Here is an 18,076-nt window from a genome sequence, read left to right as displayed (position 1 = left end):
GGGGGATTGATTGGGCTGAGTTTAAAATAATTGCCAACGTGTCAACTGCAAGTATTGAGGGGAAGCAAGAAACGTCTATTGCGCCGGACGTTTTGTTACAAAGTGTCCGCCTCCCTTGGCAGGGCTTTTAACATGGGAATGATGGTTTGCGTTCTGGAGCCAATTAGGACCAAATGAATGGGGAGAACTCGGGGGGAATCCTGTGATACGATTAAAGGGGGCCGTGTTCTTCCATGCAAATTAATATCTTGCTCGCTTGTTTGCTTGCCTGCTTTTGTTCCCCCATCCCCATGGCCAGGCACACACTTTAGGGGCTGCACAGAGTATATTTTAAGCTCGTTCTGGTCACATGCTTGTTTTGAAGACTTTATCCCATCTATAAATATTTGGAATAAAACAAACATTGTTGTCCAAAGAGTAAAATCGTCCTCTATTCAGCCCTCGCTAGTGAGCCAGTAATTCATCAGTGCGCGTTTGAGCTTCGGATTATCTTCTTAACACTGGTTCAGGGCAATTCGGGGGATTTGTTTTATATTCAACAGGTTTATCTTCGGACAAAACGTAAGATACTTGTTGGCTGTCTTAGATTTTAGAGGTGAGAGGGCGGTAGATGTATTTTAAAATCCACATCTTGAAAATACAGCACAAATATACCGATCGAAAAAGACGTCCCTGAAGCATTTGCAATGTACAAAGTGCATCTACTGGATGGAAACAACATCACAGTAATCACAGGGAAGCATATCCTACACACACGCGGTTACATATTGCTTGTATGTGTATATTATATTTACACCGACATACACACACAGATGGATAAAAAGGAGGAGTCCTTGTGGCACCTTAGACACTAACACATTTATCTGAGCATAAACTTCTGTGGGCTAAAACCCACTTCATCGGATGCATGCAGTTGAAAATACAGTAGGATGATATATATATACGCAGAGAACATGAAAAAATGGGTGTTGCCATACCAACCCTAATGAGACTAATCAATGAAGGCGGGCTGTTATCAGCAGGAGAAAAAAAAGTTTGTAGTGATAATCAGGATGGCCCATATCAAACAGTTGACAAGAAGGTGTGAGTAACAAGGTTGGATGTAAATCTTAATAATAGAGGTTGCTGCTAGCTCTGCCCACAATATGGGTGAAATTGCTTAGCTGGCTACTTAGCGAGATGATTGGTTAGCTGCTATGTATATATGCATATCAACATAGGTGTTGAGATAAATATATACATATATTTTGCCACATCAATTTCTTGTCACCTGTTTCTAAGACTGGATCCTGGATCCCCCCACCCTTTTCCTGCGTAAAAAACCTATTTCAGAGTTAAAGGTATTATTCTAAAGTAATGAGACACATTTTCCTGGAGCAGACAAATCCTCGCTTCCCAGAGCTTCGTGAAAACAAGAAAGTCGGTTCTGTGCTACACTTATTTTAAATAATCAACGTTCACAGAGCTGTACAGATTCATAGTTCTTAAGATCACAGGAGACTAGTGAGATCACCTTGTCCGACCCTCTTCCTGGATCAACCCGAGGTAACAGCAAATCATGTTCACCCATCATTTTCAAAACTCTCAGATTGTTGCTTCTGAATTAATAGAGTGGTTCCATTTTGTATCTTTCTAACTTCCTTATCCTAGCAACCATTTCCACAGGGCATTCCCTGAGTGTCCGCAGCTAATATCAAAGGAAATTACAACACTCCACGTCTTTTCCCCCCTCTCAGTTTGCTGACTTTATGCGGTTTTGATAATAAACCTTCCCAGCTTAGCAAATACAATGAGATACGAAGAGCAAACCGAATGCTGCATGTGGACTATTAAGGCCGAATCAAAATAAGCTGCGTGGGTGGATCTGGAGTTCGCCCGAAAGGACTGTTTATTGAAGGTAAGAATATTATTTAATACTAATTGGCAGGCTCCTCAGAGCCTTCCACTTACAATCTGACGTGTTTGTATGTTCAGCTTTTCATCGGCAGGTGCCCTGCGGAATAGCCCCAGGCAGTGTAAACACGAGAGCAGTGTCTACAAGAGACCGCAGGAGGGCCAGGCCTTGCTTCCAGGAGAGGGGGGTACCACACGTGCTCTGCGGCACGGGTCATTTACGGAGATCTCCTGACTCCTGCTTAGTGGAAGGGGGTTCACAGAAGGAGCTTCGAGTTCACTTTCTCTTTCCACTTTTCAGGCGAGATTTTTCTTTGCCCCGCATCGTCCTGGGTTTTCAGCGGTTGCGTTGCACGGGGCCTGCTCACCCTCTCTGCGTTCTGTTCTCTTTGGCCTCCTGGTTTTATTTAAACACCGAGCGGCCCGTTTGCTCCCTCTCCTTTAAAGCCCGGACTGTTTCGCTCGGTTAGCCGCTGAGGGTCCCTCCAACAACCCGATCGCCCTAATAGATACACATCAAAATAGCGCAGCCCCGATCGGGGGCTTTACTCCCCTTAAATGAAAGTTGCCGAGGAGTTTGATTAAGAGACGCCTGTCTATATACACGGGTGGAGATGCGGAAGCGGTTATGTACATTGGTAGATGGATGCATCGTGCTGAGAGAGAGAGAACTGGAATCTGATAGCTATGAGAGAAAGACAGTGTGTGTATTTTACTCTATAGTTTGTCTCAGATATCATGAGATTAGATAGATCCTATTTTATCTATTTAATGTATAGATAGATACGTGATATATCAAGTCTATTTCTCTCGCTAAGGACGAGGGAGAAAGATTGATCTATATCGATTTAATCTCATACGACATGAAGACAGACTGCATAGAGAGGGAGCAGCCTGTAATACATTTCTCTCGCGCGCGCCACATATACATATCTATAGTTATATCTGTTAGTCTCTATTTCATCTGGCTCATTCTTGATTAGCAGGCAAAAGCCCCTGAGCTACAGCCCTGCCTGCAGAAAGGTTTAGCTAGGCCGCCTTTAACCGATTTAAAACTCTTCCGTGGAAACCAGCTCTGCAGCTAGCGATTGCAGAGGGTTTTGCAGCGCCTGGCTCCAGAAGCCTTGGTTGATGCCGCCCCGTTTTTGCATGGGAGGGGCGGAGATCCGACAAGTTCACTAGGTTTACAGCCGCCTGTACTCACCTCCGCTGTGTGGGGGTGGGGAGAGAGACGTGATCAGGTTTTCACAGCGACTCAGCCGCGGTCACCCCCTGCCCCTGAGCTTTGCCTTCTGATTCCCCCCCCCTTTAGACCCCCCGTCCCCGTAAGACCCAGCCTTATAAAAACAACCCGGAGCTTCCCTTGACATTGAGACTTCTCTTGGTAATGCCCCTGCGCTGGCCAGAAAGAAACGATTAAAAAGAACACAAGAGCGGCCAGACTGGGTCAGAGCAAAGGTCCATCTAGCCCAGTCTCCTGTCGTCTGACAGTGGCCAGTGCCAGGTGCCCCAGAGGGAGTGAACAGAACAGGGAATCCATCCTCCCTCGCCCATTCCCAGCCTCTGGCAAAAGACAAGAGAAGTCAGGCTCCTAGCCTCATACATTCAATGTTTCCCTTGTTGCTCCTTATTTTCCCGATATCTCTCTCCTGCCTTTCACCTTCACTGTCATCTGTCCTGGCTGTCTGGGACAAACGAAAAATTCCCCAGGGACAGGTGTTCTCTTAAGTATGATCTTCCTAGGAAGTCACTTCCGTGTCTGCACTATTATTGGGGTGTCAGGTCCCTGATTTCCTTGCCTCCGCCCCTGTATCAAAGCAACAAAAATGCCAGCAGTCAATTCCTCTCTCCTCGAGAAGAACATGCCCGGAGTACTGTACCATTTCCGAACGGGAGTGACCCGGATCGGCCTTCGCTCGGGTCCCTCCTGTTGAGAACAACTTTCCCTAGCTGGGTTCAGAGGGGCAGCCCTGTGAGTCTGTATCAGCAAAATCAACCAGGGGTCCTTGTGGCACTAATACACATTTCTGCGGGGAACCATTTCCAGGCTTTCTTCAGCCGATCAATGAACAGCAAATTCGTGTCAATCTCCATTCAGCAGAGCCCCCGATCCCAGCACGCTTCGGTAGGTTCCTTCTCTCCCCCACAGCCCTTTGCTATCGCTGAATTAGACGCAAGCTGCTCTGCTGATAGGAATAGGCTGCGTTATGTGGCATCTCCCTGTTGTTGTTATTATTAATTATTATTATTATTATTTGATTAGTTGGTTTTTATTTTATAATGGATTCTTCTTCAAACGAGCCATCCCCTGCCTTCTTCCCGAGACTTTGCCTGCTTGCCAAACTCAATGGAGTGTTTCACCTCTTTACCTCCCCATCAGGTAAATCTCCGGACAAAAAGCGCTGCCCCAAACCCCTGTAAAATCGCTCACTTCGGTGGGCTGAACTATCACAAATTTCCAACAGAGGGAGACAAATGGTTAGCTTTTCCGCAGTGGTATTTTGTGTGGTCTCAGACGCTGTTCCCTGCTATAAGCAAATTCTCCCCCCGCCCCCTCCACACACACATACAGAAATATGCAAGTATTATTGTGTTTCATCTTGTAATAAATGACCATTTGCTCCTTTCAAAATGCTAACGGCTTAACAGCTGGCCTTTTAGTGGGAAATGTACCAACACCCGAAATATATTGCGAATCGGACAGTTCCTCGTCCTTCCTTCGAGCAATTCAATAACCGATTCGTTGGCGAGAAGGCCCTAGTCATTTTCACGAGCAAGTATTTGTTCTTCTATCGTGAAAACCCGCTTTCCGCATCCCCGATTGAAATCTATCGTTTTAGGAGAGAGAGAACCGGTCCTTATAAACTCAGACGCCAAGTAGCGTTCATGCAAAAGAAAAGGCTTTGCACCCTGTGTGAAGAAGAAACCACTGACCAGAGAACTGTACCAAGGCTGAATAAAATGGGCCGTTCTCCCGTGAGCTGCCCTCAGACATGCCCCGGGAGATGAATAGCGCCCTCATTAAAATCAGTCAGAGGGAAAGGTTCTTTTTCTCAAATCCTCTGATTAGATTTGCTGGACCTTCCTCTTTCGTTTGGCTGATCCAGAGGCTGGGAAAAACCGTATCCCTGCCTAAAACTAGTCCGGGAAGCTAAACACTTTGCGAATGAGATTCTGACCTTCAAACCCCTGAATTAAATGTTTACGTGAAAGTCAATTGAATTAAAATTCCTTTGAACCAAAACAGGATTGGTGGCTTTAGTTTGTTTCGTCCTGTTCTGATTAATTCCCCCCACTTTTAATCTCAACCCGGCACTGGGTTCCACTGGCCAATATTTACTCTAACAATCTGTGTCCACACGAGGTTGTATTTATCTAGGGGGGAATATACATCTACTCCATCGTGCCGGTGATAATGAGGTGACGTTATCCGTTCTTTCTCCACGCGATTCACTGCCCGATATCTAGAGCGATACAAAGATTATATTTTCTTCAGTTGCGCGCTGTGGGGTTCCCCCCGTCCCCCACTGATCTGAAAGCTCCGATCGTGCATTCGTAATTTATTACTCCGCTTCGTATTAATTGACATATTAATATATGCTGCTTACGAGCTAACGATTCTTTTTGGTCAAGCAAGTCAAGGTAAAAGGGTCAGAGAAAGGCTGTTATCCGGCTCCGTTCTGATCTTTTCCATCTGTGAGCCTTTGCGGGCAAAATAACTGCATCTGTTCCACACCGTACCTGACAAATGGCACTTGCTGTTTCGATAGTGGCCCCTTAAAAGCGCACCGGAGGGGTAAACAGGCCGCTAAACGTGTGTTTGGTTCCCGGGGAATTATGGATTTAGAACGTTCCAAAACGCAGCTGGTTCTCCTGGTTAGGCGCCGTATTCGGAGTCAAACGGGATTTATTGGCTTAAAAGTCAGAAGTGCTCCTAAGAACCATACTGAAAATGATTCATAGATCCGGATTCTGTTTGCATTTGCAAGCCCTTTCCAGTGCCAACGAAACAGCCGCGAAATAGACTTTGAAACCAGCCTAGTAATTAATCAGCTTTTGGAGATTTGACTTTGGTATTGAAGAGAAATCTCCCAGTCTAATAGGCTCTGCGTTTCCTCTGAACTTAGAAAGGCTAGATGAAAAATGGTAATATGTGGATCTATCTTTTTGGAAAATCTCGCTATCATTTACCCATATCCACTTCCCCATATCCAAACCTTCCTACGATGTTGTTATGAATATTTTTAAATACAATAAAATAAAAGACAGTGTTGAGTTTGCATTCTGAACAATTAAAAGTGTTACCTAAGGGGCTCAAAGGGTTTCTGATCCATTGTGAACACACAACTCCTCCTTGAGAGTTCCAGCTTCACCAAATGGATTTAATAGCAACCTGGGCCAGACAGCATTAGACCTCGCTACTTCGACAGACGATTTTCAACCCAGAAATGTCTCCATTCTGCTGAATTGATATTTCAAAGCGACTTTCCTCGCAGCAGGTGATAATTGGATTTCGACTGTAAATGTCTGTCCGTCTTTATTTGGTAAAGGTCCAGTGCTTGAACTGCTCACTCAGGCAAAACCAGTTCAATCCCTGGGAGTTGTGCCTGAGTGAGGACTGCGTGAGCTGGGTGCGGACAGGTGACATACACTGAACGTGACTGGGGGGAAAGGGGTTGATCCCCAAACTCTATTGATGGAGAGGCGCCTGCTGGCTTTAAAGGATCGGCCCCTCGGTAAGGCTAAAAATGAACTGGGTGTAATTCCTCGGGGTCACCTGATTTTTTAAGAAATCCGCTGCAAACCCCTTCTTCCCCCCTGCCCCCATGATCCTTAGCAAAAAGATTCCCGTCCCAGCGGACAGAGGCTCTGGCAGTTGAATTGGGGTGGGGGGGGGGCGAATCCAGCCCGGGGCAGCAGAGCCCGGCTCCAGACATCTGTGTCGCTCGCCCTGTTGTTTCAGGAGTAGCTGAGGGAGAGGAGGGCGGAAAGGGGGAACAGTCCCGCAGACGAAGCAGCCCTCTGCCCGTTCGCAAGGCCGGGAACCAATGAAATGCCAACTCCGGCGTGACCACCGAGATTGACGTGGAAGACACGTCAAATTGATCTGAGCAAACTGCAGGCTCCTGGACGGGCTATTCCCCCCCCCGAACGGATGAAGATCACTTTGGGCGTGAGTCCCCGGCCGCCTTTGAACGTGTCCCGGGAGCAGCAGAGAGCCTGGGTCCCGGAGCAAGGGCAGCCCGTCTCCTGCGGGGCTCGCAGGCAGCCCCCCTCTATGCCTCCGCGCCTGCCTCGGGGAAGACGGAGCCTCCGGCGGGGCCAGCTGATCGCGGCTGATCGCGCAAGGCGCGTGGCTCTTTGCGGGCGATGGGTAAGGCGCTGCGGGTGGGTTTGATTTCTGCCAGTGGGGTGGGAAGCGGCGGGGGAGATCCTTGGGAAGGAGAAGCGGCCAGGCTGGGCTTCGGGCGCGCCGTTTCGCTTTGCGTATCCCGAGCAATGGGATTCGAAAGCCCAACCGGGGGCAGCGCACCCCCATTCCCACGCAGGGAGGCCTCGGGCGAAGCCTCCACACGCCCCCACCCCCAGGCACGGGCGTAAGGGATAATAATCATCACAATACTCCGCGTCGCGTCCTTTCCCCGACACGGCCCAGGCGTTCCTTCGCGGGATCCAGGGCGTCTCCTCTGCAGGGCGCGGGGATATTGGGGAAGGGGTTAGACAGGCAGAATCTCTCTATTTCCCTTGCTCCCTTTTTAAATCTGCCGGTGCTAACCCGTCCTTTCCCCCCACCCCCCTCCGCTAGAGCAAACGTACGGGGAAGTGAACCAGCTGGGAGGCGTCTTCGTCAACGGGAGACCCCTGCCCAACGCCATCCGCTTGAGGATCGTGGAGCTGGCCCAGCTGGGGATCCGACCCTGCGACATCAGTCGCCAGCTGCGGGTCTCTCACGGCTGCGTGAGTAAAATCCTGGCCCGCTACAACGAGACGGGCTCCATCCTCCCCGGAGCCATCGGCGGGAGCAAACCGCGGGTCACCACCCCCAACGTGGTCAAGCACATCCGGGACTACAAGCAAGGGGACCCGGGGATCTTCGCGTGGGAGATCCGGGACCGGCTGCTGGCCGACGGGGTGTGTGACAAGTACAACGTGCCCTCCGTGAGCTCCATCAGCAGGATTTTAAGGAACAAAATCGGGAACCTCTCCCAGCCCAGCCCCTACGACAGCACCAAGCAGCCTCCCCCCCAGCCAACGCTGCCTTATAACCACATTTACCAGTATCCCTACCCCAACCCCATGGCCTCCTCTGGGACCAAACTGGGCCATCATCCGGGCGTGCCGGTCACAGCTGGACATGTCAGTATCCCCAGATCCTGGCCCTCGGCGCATTCAGTCAGCAACATCCTAGGTATCCGAGCCTTCATGGAGCAAACAGGTCAGCGAGCGCAGCTTCGCCCCCGGCACTGCAGTGGGCGCTGGGTTTGGTTGGTTGGGTTTTTTCTACCTGGCAGGGGCGCACAGAGACTCAGGGTTTGGGGTGCCTGCATACTGGGGCGCTTGGGTTTTTTTTAGCAGGTGGGTGCTCAGCGCTTCCCCCTTTTTGGGCACCCAGAAACGTAGGCACCTAAAATCACGCGTGGCTTTTGAAAAAATCGCTTTTAAACGCATATAAACCTGGGCGAAATAATTGCTGGAAGGGCTGCGTAAATAACCCCGTGCATGTAGGGCGGATCTGGTGGGCCAGTTGGATCCAAACAACCGACATCTTGAACTTTTTATGAAAAATGTGGAAAATATTTTCGTGGGGATGAGAGAATGTGTCAGTCACACATTGAGAGCTCTGAGTTCCACTCACCCCTCTCCAAAAAAACAAGCCCAGAAAACCGTATCTCGATGTCCTTTTGCCAGATCTAAGCAAACGTCTCAGACATTAATCTGATTCGTTGTCAGAAATTTCCCTGCCCTCTTAGCATTTTTAAAAGAACTTTCTTCTACGCCCCTTCTTTACTAGAAATTAAAACATCGATTGCAATTGTCACACTAGCTAGAATGCATCCTTCAGCAGTGATCGAAACAGATGATTACTATAAACCCGATATCAGGCAGATCTTGGCTGGCAAATTGGATCGTGGTCAGGGTTTTTTAGATTTCTCCGTCACGCTTTATTTATACAAACCCGAATTGAATCAATGAATACCCGGTTCCACTTTTGTTCTGCACACTTCGTCTGGGGAATTGCTCTCCTTTGATCCCTTCAAACGCTAAAGGTAAATAAATCACCCGCATGCGTTTCTGTCTGGGAATTGTACCTTTTACATGATAAGAAAGCCTAAAAGTTTCCTAGTGAAACAGACAGACCTTTGGGGGGAGGAGAATGTGTTTCAGCTGAATTGGAAGCAAAGCTGGTCATAATTTAGGCCATCAGAGTTCGTGTTTTATGCGCCCCCAGTCTCCTTTGACTTCGTACACGGTTTGCATAAGCAGGCAGACCAATTTGAGGCGCTAACCTGCTGTCCCGGGTCCCTGCTAACGCTTGTGTGAGCGATTGTCACGTTTATAAAGCAGGCTCCCGAATGCGTATTCGCTTCGGATTCAGGCCCTTTCTGGAGCCGGAAAGAATTTTCAGTCTGAAAACTGGATTCTGTTTGTAGCCTCTGGACGACGCAGTTTGAATAGGGACATCAGAGTTTTATATTAAAGGCCGGTGTCTTTATCAGATCATTCTCGATCGCAATTTTGAATGAGTCTCATACCAAGCTCCAGCCCCAATTGGACCGTGTTGAAAATGCCTCCTAGACAGTGCGATTTTCAGCCGGCTCGAAGGTGCCCAGTGACCAAGCTGCCCTGGCGCAGTTTCTGAACGAAAACAAAACAAAGCCTGACTCGATGCTGATCTCATTGAAACCAAGGGCAAAACTCCCTGCTGGCTTCATCCCGGAGCAGGATCGGAGCCCTGCGTGGCTTTCCCCAGCGCTTAGAGATCCCGGGTCACGGAATAGGACAGCGAGGCGGGTGGCTAGAGGTTGCATGGTTCTAGGAAGGGTCTGAATGCGGATGAGTACATCTCCTGCGATCTTTTCCCATCCCAGGGCCTCTGGCTGGGACAGAGGGGTCTGCCTACCCACCAAAAATGGAAGACTGGCCCAGTGTGAACAGAACGGCCTTCCCTCCCGCCCAGGCAGTCAATGGGATTGATAAAGCTGCAATGGAAGCGGACATTAAGTACCCCCAGGTAACATCTTCCAGCCAGGCCTTTGCAGCTTGGGGGGGAATAGCCGTGAAGAAAAGGGGGCGGGGTAGGGGGAGAGATTTTGGGATCACCCCTTGAAGGAAGATTGTGAATTCGAATTGGGAAAATGTTTGTGCAACTAAAACTGATGCATTTAAAGCACCCGATTGTGTGCGTGTGCACACACGGGTCCATACACGCAAGTGTAAACAGATCGCGAGGCGAGGCTGTGAAATGCGTGTGCAATTCATAATTTTACATTTAAGACACCAGCTTGTGTGAGTACGCAGGCATATACCAGAGCATAAACACAAACGCGGATGCCTTAAAAGGAATCAATTTTGGTTGAACAAGTTTTTTGTATCACCTCAGCTCAGAATCGGTGTGTGTTTACACGAGCATACACAGGCGGGTGTATCCCCCCACTGTCTGACGCACTGAATATCTCCATTGTAATTGCATCAATATTTTCATAGCCTCAGCTGGGGCTTTCCTTAGGTTTTGTTGTCGTTGTAATTCAGCTTTCCCCCCCTTTCCTGCCCCCGCCTCCCCAATCTCTCGGGTAGTCAAAGAAATCGAATCCAAACGATCCCTGGAATCGAATGGAGGAAGGGGGCTGATTTCTGCCTGTTACTCCGTAAAAAGAAAAAGATGAACCGAAGCAGCCAATGCACAATTTTTTTGCCACCCCCGGGGCTCGGCGATGCCCGTGATGGCAGACGTGGGGGCGGTATCCATTGAGAGGCAGATGTGTCCCCTTCCATGGGGCAAGGGCGGACAGCACCTTCCGATCCCGTCCCGGCCTCGGGCCCCTAGCAGGATCCGGGATGTCTGTAATCCGTGTAACAGCCCGTCTCCCCTTCTCTCCGCAGCCTGCCCCTGGCCTTTCCACCGTCGGCAGCTTCCTCCCAGCCTGCGCCTACCCCTCCTCCAACCAGCACGGGGTTTACGCTGGCCCCGGGGCGGGCTACATCACCCCCGGGCCCCACTGGCAGGCGCAAAGCAGCCCCCTGGCTCACCACGGGCCCGGAGTGACGGTCGCCGGAGGAGAGCTGTGCACCGCCATGGCCTTCAAGCATCCCGCCCGGGAAGGTAGGGGGGCGAGGGAGGCCAGCGGGGGATGCGGAGTCCCACCCAGGCTGGGTGGGGAGGGAGGGAAATCTCAGTGACCTGCCTGGCGACCCGAGCAATTGATCCTTCGCTTCTGCACTGCCGGGCCGATCTGGCTCGGGCCCGGCGGCTGGGAAAGTCTCCCTGCCCCGGAGCCTTTGCTCGCCGAGGGGCTGTGGAGGGACGCCGGCTGGGGTCCTTTTCCACCAGCCACTTTCCTCTCCGCAGCCACACAGGTGGCAGAATATCCCCAGCCACTTCCACACCGCAGGAGAACAGAGAGGGTCTGTCCCGGCAGGCATGGACTGCGACCAGGGCTCTGCGCTGCAAATCCTTCCGGGGGGGCTCGGCCACTGCCAGCCCCAGAGCTCTTCATAAACCTGGGAGGGGGCTGGTCCCTTGCACGCGTTATATAGATCCAGAGCAGCACCTAGAGATATACGTGCCTGTAATGTCTATACAGCTAGAGGGAACATTCCCACGCTTTACAAAAATGCTCTGGGACTGCTGTGTAGAGCAAGGATCTCAGCGAATCCATACACGGACGGGCAGATTGTTCTCTTATGTATAAAATCTAATCTAATTAATAATATCAAAATAATATTTTGTCATATATATATATATACGCGTGTAATATATATATAGCTATATGGACATTCCCATGTTTATTAAAAATGCCCTCTGTTTGCATAGTTATAGAACATCCTCAGACTATATCTATTATATAGCTATAATAGAACATGCCTACGTTTAATATATGTATATATATATTGTCTATTACACTATATAGCTATAATGGAATATGTCTATTTTTGTATATATATTATATATATAAATATAACAGGCATTTCTATTATAGCTATACAGTGTAATACACAATTATATATGTGTGTGTAATATAGATATATAGCTATAATAGAAATGCCTGTTGTGTATATATATATTACACACACATATATATAATTGTGTATTACACTTTATAGCTATAAAAACAGACTGATGTGTGTGTATATATATATATATATACAACAGGCATTTCTATTGTAGCTATATATCTATATTACACACACATATATAATTTTATTTCGAATACGTGTGTGTACATAGAATTTGTAAAATTAAATGAAATATAGAACTTTTAAAATTTCTATATAAAATTAGTCTGTGGAAGAGAACATATAAAAAGAACACCCCTCTCTCTCTCTCTCTCTGTTTTACAGCCACACACACATATATAATTGTATTTCACGCACGTGTTTATATAGAATTTGTAAAATTACATGTAATATAGAACGTTTAAAATGAATAGATCCCATTAGCCTGTGGAAGAGAATAGCCTCTCTCTCTCTCTGCCTCGGGAATTGAGTTCTATACTATTTCATAAATGCAGGATCGGGCCCTAAACCATCTGATTTTTCATTTCTCAGTTGTGCCCATTGGAGGCCCGGCCCAGCAGTTTTAGTATCTTTCCATAGACTTCAGCTGGAGTTGGACCGGCCCTTGGATTTTAGCATTGTGGCGGGTGGAAGCTCAAAGGCGATGCGGAGGAATTACCTACTCTTTCGTTTTTATTCATGTTTTAAAAAATGGCAAATAGGTATAATGACCCATTTCATGCGCTTAGCTCGAGCTGGGCAGCGTTGAGTGGGAGCCAATATTTGATAGGGAACAAATGATAGGGGTAACACGCGCTAGCCCCGGGATCATTTTGAAGCTGTTGGTTAGGATCCTTTCCCACCAAATAAAACCCCTTTAGGGCGCTGGTTGATAGTCACTGCAGTGTACAGACAAACCAGTTACATTCTCCCTGTTACTTTTCAATGCAAGTGCTACGTTTAAAAGGTTGTTTAAGTCCTAGCACTTCTACATCTTTATGGAAACCTGAAAATACATTAAGAAGGTTCCCCCCTCCTCAAGGGACACCTAAAAATCATTTCAGATTTTTTCCTTGCTAAAATATCTGCTAGTTCAGAATCGTACAGCCCTTGCGCTCAAACATCCTTCATATTTGTTACCAGTAAAAACATAAGGATTCAACGTGGAAACCATTTTTTCCTCTTAATGTTCAATCCTGTGAGATGGAAATCTCAGAGGAAGCAGAACGATCTGGGGCAAACATCCAGCTTTTAATTCTTTAAGACAAGGATTTCTTTCTTAGAGGTAATTATCCGCGCCTAGAGTGTGCATTGTGTGCAATGACACAGAAAAGAAACGACCCAGTGATATTCTGTATCATATAATAAAAACAGCGAAGGGACAGAGGTTGAGCATTAGAGACATTCGTTTTTAGTAATAATAATTTTAGCCATATTAAATAAGTATTTTTACTGGATACCTCTGACCATAAATCTTGCCGAAGTGCTGGTGGATAATCGAGATCTAAGAAAGACACACTCATTCAATGAAAATGACTAACATTATAAATCGCTTCTACTAGTTATTTTTCCCCCCTCAGGGAGTATTTAAAGTAATATACCATAGGAGTATAATAGGCGATCACATGTTTCTGATTGGAACACGGCTCTATCCTGTAGTATATTTTTTAATGTTGAACATTTTTTCTTCTATTAATCACATCGGTCCATTTTGGGACGTTTGATTTCTTTGATATATGGTTTCATTTAAAACCGCTAACGCATCTGTTCTGCTGCTATTCCTTGCCCTTCGTTGCCTTGTACATTATAATGTCTCTAGTCTTTTTTCACATTTGCAATTCATTTTCCAGTTATCAGCTAATTTATGTATTACTGTTTTAATATACGACCCTTAACCATTTTTGCCTAACTAATGTAGCCTTCTGAGAGTTACAACCTCATTATTATCGCTAATAATGAGTGATTGTGTACAATAAGGGATAACAATAGCCATAAAAGGATTTTTGAAGAAAGAAAGAAAGAAAGAAAGAAAGAAAGAAAGAAAGAAAGATTTTTAAGTATCTATGCACATTCTAGTTTGACTAATTTTCTGGTATCTATCTATCTATCTATCTATCTATCTATCTATCTATCTAATGCTAATGCATTGTTTATCAAAATACAGTGTGTGTGTGTGTGAGAGAGAAAGATAACCCTTCAATTTTAATTAAAAGTATTGAAAACTCTTTGAACACCTCAGAACTGAGAGTATAAAAAACATCCCTGCAACAGCTTCCTATATCTCATGTAAGTTATTTTACCGGATAAGTAATGATTGTCTCAACTGAGATGTGTCCATGTAGACACGCACAGTCTCCGATACTCAACCCTCCTCCCCCACCCCACTTAACTGCTATCCATCAAACAAAATTCACTCCTCTAAAGAGCGCGAATGCCTCTAGTATATTTCGTATATTCTCAAGCTAGCTGCGACAAAGGAAGTTTCATTTTACCTTTATATACCGCCGGTGTAATCATACCAAACCTGGTACTTTGGCTGGCTGATCTGCTTGGAAAAGTAAAACAAATCCGAAGCAGTAATTGAAAAGGGAGTAGATAGATTCATTTATGGACAGATTTTCTAAAATAATAATCATAATAATTAATAAAACTCAGTGACTGCTCAGCACCTTGGACAATTTGACCATTAAAGTATTTGGTTAAACCTTGTATTTGATCACAATTAAACCCCAGGGACTAGAAGGCCTAGGAAGCACCACCAGGGCCCGGAAGGAACAGTGAAAGATCCGGGCACCTCCGAGCCCGTGTAAACAGGAAAAGGAGGCGAGAAGGATGATTTGATCACAATTAACGCGCGGGAATTTCCCATACACGGATTAATAAATCCTATTCACAACCTACAGACTTGCTGCTTGTAAAAAACCCATTTGCATTTGCTCAGGTTCTTATTGCTCGTGTATTTATTTTGTTCCCATTCCAGAAATAGGAACCATCCATTGTCAAAGCCACTCCTAAGCCTGCTAGGTGCATCCCAGAGCCACTGCCGGGTTAACTAAGCACCATTACAACCAACGTTCCCCATTCTGACATCTCCTCCCCCAGTTACAGCTCCAGGCTGTTTTCATATCGTTCTCATTTCATACGCTGGGAGAGACCATCCATTTCCATTGAAATCTGGCTGCGAAAGCCACCTTGGGCCGCACTTGTAAACGAGATGGCTCCTCACGGCTCTGAACCGGGATTCTGAAAAGTTAATTTACAGCTTTTGCACATGGGGGGGGGGGGGGGACGAGGGGGATGTAGCAATTTGTTAAACCGGCCAATTCTCCCCACGCTTATCCTCCACCTATATGATCACAGGGTGTCCTGGACTGCGCTCCCCCCCCCCAGGCCCCCAAACCAGCGAGGGTGGTGTCAATTTCTTGGAGAGATCGGTCCGCCTGCACAGCGCTTGGGGGAATACCTGCCGGTCAAAACAGCCCAAGCGTTGCAGTAAACCAAGGGAAACGCAGCGCCTCCACCATGAGCGTCTAAACAAGCTGCCAGGCCTCCGCAAACGCTAACCGCGGGGTGGATTTAGCGCCCGATCCTGCTCGCCTTTGTGCGTGGAAAGTCGCTTTAGCGAGCGCGTAGATCGCAAGGGGCGTTTAAAGCCAGCGAAGGCGAGGGGCTGACAGCAATATCCGCTGGTTTACACCTGCGATCGATTGCCTGGATTCGGGGTCTTTCTTTCTTTCTTTCGATACATACCTGCCTCTGGGGTCGGCCCAGTCCCAGTCACCTGTAGGACTCACCCAGGAGGCTGCGTGGCTCAATCCAGGACGGGCCGCAAATGCTTGGGGCTCGATCTTGCTTGTTTCAGCCAGATTGAGTCTGGAGAATGGACGCGTTTTGCAAAAAAAAAAAAGAAAGAAAGAAAGAAAGAAAAAAAAAGACCCCCCCCTCCCAGGAAAGCAGCAGCAGCAGAATGTGGTAGCCCAGCGGCCGATCTGGCTCCACTGCCCTGCCCTGAAGGGAGTATTTTATATCTAGCCACTGGGCCCGTTAGGACGGGAATGTGTCTTGTGATTTGCAGTCATCTGCACGTCTCGGCACAGCCGGTGGGACCCTCGCACCGCGGAGCCAAAGCGGAGTCCAAGCCTCTGCTGGGCGCGAGATGGAAGCGAATTAAAACAAGCTTGAGCCGGGAGGGGGAACATGCCGCAGTTTGGAAAGGGGAAAAAAAAGCAAATCCCCTCTGGTCCCTGCAGACAGGACGGCTCTGGCGTCCCCCCCGAGGCCTGCAGCTCGGCGCTTGGGCTGCGAGAAGCCAGGCGCTGCAGGCGCGCTGGGTGTGAAGTTTCTGGCCCTATATCGAATACAGATGTGTGCGGGGAGAGGGGAATTGAAGGGGATTTAAAATACATCTTCACCACGCCACAAGTACAGCGCGCAACCAGGAAGGAACTCCCCCCCCCCGCATTTACCAATAAAAAACATGAAGCAACCCCCCTCCCGCGGCCCAATCTTTGCAGGCGATTCCTCCATCGGAGGTGGAAAAAGAACTCGCTTCTAAAATAATTGTGCCTTCCTAGGCAAATAGGCAGCAATCGCATAAGACTGAGGGGAGAGAGGGGACAGCGATCGGCCACTGACATAGTCACTGCATTTCTGACAAACTTGGGGTCCCTTCCGGAAGCCTTAACACCCCCCCCCACACACACACACACAGTGACCAGCCAGCAAGTGTGAAAAATCGGGACAAGGGGTGCGGGGTAATAGAAGCCTATACAAGAAAAAAACCCCAATATTGGGACTGTCCCTACAAAATCGGGACATCTGGTCACCCTAGGACACCCCCCCCCCCAATAGCAGAGGAAGTGCTAAAGCGCGTATGTCACTGGGGTTGAGCCAAATCTCCGAGGTGGATGTTTACAACCATCAGCTGGGAAGCTGGCTAGTCAGAAACCAGGATTAAAACAGGAACTGGCTTCATTTAGTGCACACGATCCTGTATTTCCCAATCGCTTGCCAAAGGTGAATTGATCAGCCATCCATCCATGGGCAGCCAGATTTGCCTTTGGGGGGAATTGCTCTTTTCTTTCAGATGGGCTGTGCCTTGGAAGGAGGCTTCAGTTATTGCAAATGAAATTAGGATTCTACTAAAGGTCTTGGGAGGAGACTTGTCACTGGTTCAGGGCAGAAAATGTCTCCCTGGCTTGCAGCGAAAGGGAAAGGTTCTTAGAGGATTTTTGAAAGAAATGACTAGGAACAATTGATCAACCAGTGTGTGACTGTGAAATTGACACGGCAGATTCTTTGGGCTATAGGTGAGCAAACATACAGCAAGTGTAAAGCAAAACTAATCAGGTGCCATAAGAAGTCTCAGTCTGATGCCACCTAATGAAACAAACAGCAGTGTTATAGTCAATGCGTTAGGAGTATGCCAACCTACTTGCTTCTCTTTCTTTCCCTTGCTGCAGTTGTGGACAGAAAACCTTCCAGTCCCGTAGCCAAACCTCAAGAAACCCTAAATAATATACATGGACTTTCTATCCCAGCCTCATCTTCCTAGAGCTTGCAGTGACTCATCGGAGAGAGGGAGAGTTTTGGATCAAACACCTGCAACTTCGAAAATGAAACAGAACCTAAAAGCACAACTGCATTCAAAGAGGCGCCTTTGGAGAGGAAGAGACTGTATTTGAAACAAGCCCAGGCAATAAAAAGAGACAGTGACTTTTTAATGCACAAGTGAATGAGATCGGGACATTCATTGATCCTGTGCCTTGAGTGAGTGATTTCCTCAGTCAAGTTGGAAGGTGGTGATGGGAGAGAATCATTTTCTTTCTTCCTTTCTTTCTTTCACACAAGAGACCTCTGGATATATAGCAGTCACAGATTTGTCACTAGACCTACCACCACTGTTCATTGCTTACGATGCCATAGACTTTATCCTGTCACTCTGATGTGCATTTACTCTAGAGAGGAT

The 18,076-nt window shown here is 47.6% G+C and overlaps 1 protein-coding gene across 2 annotated transcripts; it reads left to right on the top strand.

Moving 5' to 3' along the window:
• Positions 1 to 7,117: 7,117 nt before the first annotated feature.
• PAX1 (paired box 1) lies at positions 7,118 to 17,662 on the top strand. Of its 2 annotated transcripts, none has more exons than XM_039531769.1 (5): positions 7,118 to 7,267; positions 7,700 to 8,329; positions 9,984 to 10,126; positions 10,996 to 11,215; positions 17,571 to 17,662. In XM_039531769.1, the coding sequence occupies exons 1-5, from the start codon at positions 7,264 to 7,266 to the stop codon at positions 17,660 to 17,662; spliced, it is 1,089 nt and encodes a 362-aa protein (XP_039387703.1). In that variant the 5' UTR covers positions 7,118 to 7,263. The 2 variants fall into 2 exon arrangements, with proteins under 2 accessions (XP_039387703.1, XP_039387704.1); XM_039531770.1 differs by lacking the exon at positions 17,571 to 17,662 and adding an exon at positions 12,661 to 12,788.
• Positions 17,663 to 18,076: the final 414 nt, after the last annotated feature.

This window comes from Mauremys reevesii, linkage group 3 (assembly GCF_016161935.1).
Source record: "Mauremys reevesii isolate NIE-2019 linkage group 3, ASM1616193v1, whole genome shotgun sequence".
NCBI lineage: Eukaryota > Metazoa > Chordata > Testudines > Geoemydidae > Mauremys > Mauremys reevesii.
The sequence above is the reverse complement of the archived record's forward strand: the minus strand, read 5'-3'. Positions and strand labels throughout refer to the sequence as shown.

Excerpts from the sequence above, each read along its gene's own strand:
- PAX1 (XM_039531769.1), top strand. Across the intron at positions 8,330-9,983 it reads AGCCTTCATGGAGCAAACAG|GGCCTCTGGCTGGGACAGAG; the intron begins GTCAGCGAGCGC and ends TTCCCATCCCAG. Across the intron at positions 11,216-17,570 it reads CAAGCATCCCGCCCGGGAAG|TTGTGGACAGAAAACCTTCC; the intron begins GTAGGGGGGCGA and ends CCCTTGCTGCAG.